General features: G+C 33.9%; 1 protein-coding gene across 1 annotated transcript in view; it reads left to right on the top strand.

The window, feature by feature from the left end:
- The window catches only part of Prp38 (pre-mRNA processing factor 38), a 6,889-nt gene that overhangs the window by 2,840 nt on the left and 1,549 nt on the right, over positions 1-2,500 (top strand). The window contains exons 3-5 of the mRNA XM_043000222.2: positions 1-58; positions 1,288-1,443; positions 1,768-1,851. The exon at positions 1-58 is cut by the window's left edge and continues 155 nt beyond it. Of these exons, the coding sequence (XP_042856156.1) occupies positions 1-58; positions 1,288-1,443; positions 1,768-1,851 (298 nt within the window). The remainder of the gene's footprint in view (positions 59-1,287; positions 1,444-1,767; positions 1,852-2,500) is intronic.

Below are 2,500 nucleotides of genomic sequence, written 5' to 3'. Positions count from 1 at the left end.
ACAGTTTACTGAGAGAAGAACGCATTTGCGATGTGATTTTACCCAGAATGCAAAAAAGGTAGGTAGTAAAGGAAATGTCATGATAATTAATCATATAATTGAGTAATATTGCTCACTAGAGGATTTTTGGGTACCATGTTTTTTGATAATCTTTATTGAACAATGTCAACCCACTGGAGGCAAGCATTTACAGAGGTGGCTGTCTTGCTGTCTGGAAAGATTTTGTAGTGATCTTTCAGTAGTCCTGGGATGTTTTTGACATTTTCCAGCAATATTGTCATTGTAAACCTTATGGTTGGAATACTGTGGGCCTGAATATGAAATAAATCAATGAAGGGGTTACCCATATTGTGAGTCATTTGATTTTACCAGCTTTAGGAAAGTTATAATAGACTGTTTTTGTGTATTAGACTCTATGTATAGGAAGTAACAGGATTATGGAAGGACGAAAAGTTGTTGTTTCTTATCATAATTCGCAATGTAAAAAAAGAGAGAGGAAATAAGCCTGAGCAAAATTTTGGTTTAGAGATATGGCTACACAATGAGGCATTTTTTTATTTGCTGATAAACCAGTTAGGTCATAGTCAAACATGTGGCAATTTGAGGTTGAAACTCAAAAAAAGACTTGAAAGAGATAACTACAGGAACTTAAAAAAGGCACTAACTTTCACATGACCATGAATACTTTTTGGCTAAACGACACACTGACCTACCAATTTTATCAATCATGCTTATGATATTAATAATGATTATAATTATGATTTTCACTCAAACTGTTTCTATGCTGAATACATGAATAACTAATAAATAACTCAATATAGCTAGAGACTGAATTGTAACATTCCGACATTTGAATTCTTGTCACCAAGTGTTTGGACCCACTAGAGGTATGGCATGTATAGATGCCATCTGTTGTCTGGGCTTTTATAATTATGGGATGCACGGATGACATCCAGTGTATTATACTTAATGGTTGATAGAAATAAGTGTATAGAAGTTTCTTTTTTTCTTTTTTGTATATACATTCCACTTCTTTCTTTGATTGAAGGCCTTAAAAATGATATGAAAGATGACTCTTTCCCAACATAGAGCTATAATGTTCTTATCAATAAGTTTATTTTTTGTCTGAATTGGGGTATGCCTTCATCCCTGCTTGTCTATCTGTCTGTGTATGAGTGTGGATACATGCATGTATATCTGTATGTGCATTTATAAATGAATCCAGTGATGTGAGTGGATTTTGAATGAGTATATTAGGCTTTAATAATATGCCTCTAATTATTTCAGATGGGTGCATGAAGCCAACAATGAACTGGAGGGAAGAGTTTCATTATTAGACGATGACTTGGACGACCTAGAGAGTGAGAGTGATGATGAAGAGCCCCTGACACCACCACCACGGCCCACAAGAGACATGATTGAACCTTCCCGCACTGCTCCCAGGCAAGGATAATGGCTGGTCTTTGGCTCTTCCTAATGTTATCATGTAGTTGTACACACACATACACATATACACTCACACACACAAATTACATACATATACACGTCACTGCAACTAGCAACTTCTTATTAGGTATACTTATAGTCCTGTAAATCAACATTTTTGTGTATGGAAGGATCTCTCATAAATATAAATAAGCACAGATAGAAATCAGCCTTTGTGTGAAACAAGAGAAGTAGGGAATAGAATTCTTGGGATATCTGAAAGGGGGGATTATTCTACAGTACAGTATATTTCTTGGCTAACAATGTCTGGTAATTTTCCAGAGACGAGAGGCACGGGAGAGGTCATTCTCCTGTACGCCGGTCTCCAGGCAGAGACATGAGGAATGAAAGGGAAAGGGAAAAAAGGTTAGTACATGTTATGGTTATAGAGTATATACAAAGATTTTCCTTTATTTATTTATTTTCTTCTTCTTTTTCTCTATCTTTCTTTATTCTCTTCTTTTTCTTATTCTTATTTTGCCCCCTTCTTTTATTCTTTTTCTTCTTCTCCCCTTCTTCATTCTTTTTCCTCTTCATCCCTATTTCATTTTTTTACTTCTTCATCCCTCTTTCATTCTTTTTCTTATTCTTCCCTATTTCTTTCTTTTTCTTCTTCCCTATTTCATTGTTTTACTTCTTCATCCCAATTTCATTTTTTTTTCTTATTCTTATTTTGCCCCCCTCTTTTATTTTTTTTCTTCTCCCCTCTTTCATTCTTTTTCTTCTTCCCTATTTCATTTTTTTTTTACTTCTTCATCCCTCTTTCATTCTTTTTTTTCTTCTTCCCTATTTCATTTTTTTTCTTCTTCATCCCTCTTTTATTCTTTTTCTTCACTCTTTCATTCTTTTTCTTCTTTATCATTCCTTCATTCTTTTGCTTCTTCCCTCTTTCATTCTTTTTCTTCTTATTCCCACTTTCATTATTTGTCTTCCTTCCTTATTTATTATTCTTCCTCCAACATTATTTCTTTCTTTCTTTTTCTTCTTCTCTCTTTGATTTTTTATATATTTCTAT

The sequence above is a fragment of the Penaeus japonicus genome, unplaced genomic scaffold (genome assembly GCF_977035675.1).
Source record: "Penaeus japonicus unplaced genomic scaffold, GWHDUDI00000001_assembly GWHDUDI00000032, whole genome shotgun sequence".
Taxonomy (NCBI): Eukaryota; Metazoa; Arthropoda; class Malacostraca; order Decapoda; family Penaeidae; genus Penaeus; species Penaeus japonicus.
This window is presented reverse-complemented; position numbering and strand designations above follow the sequence as displayed.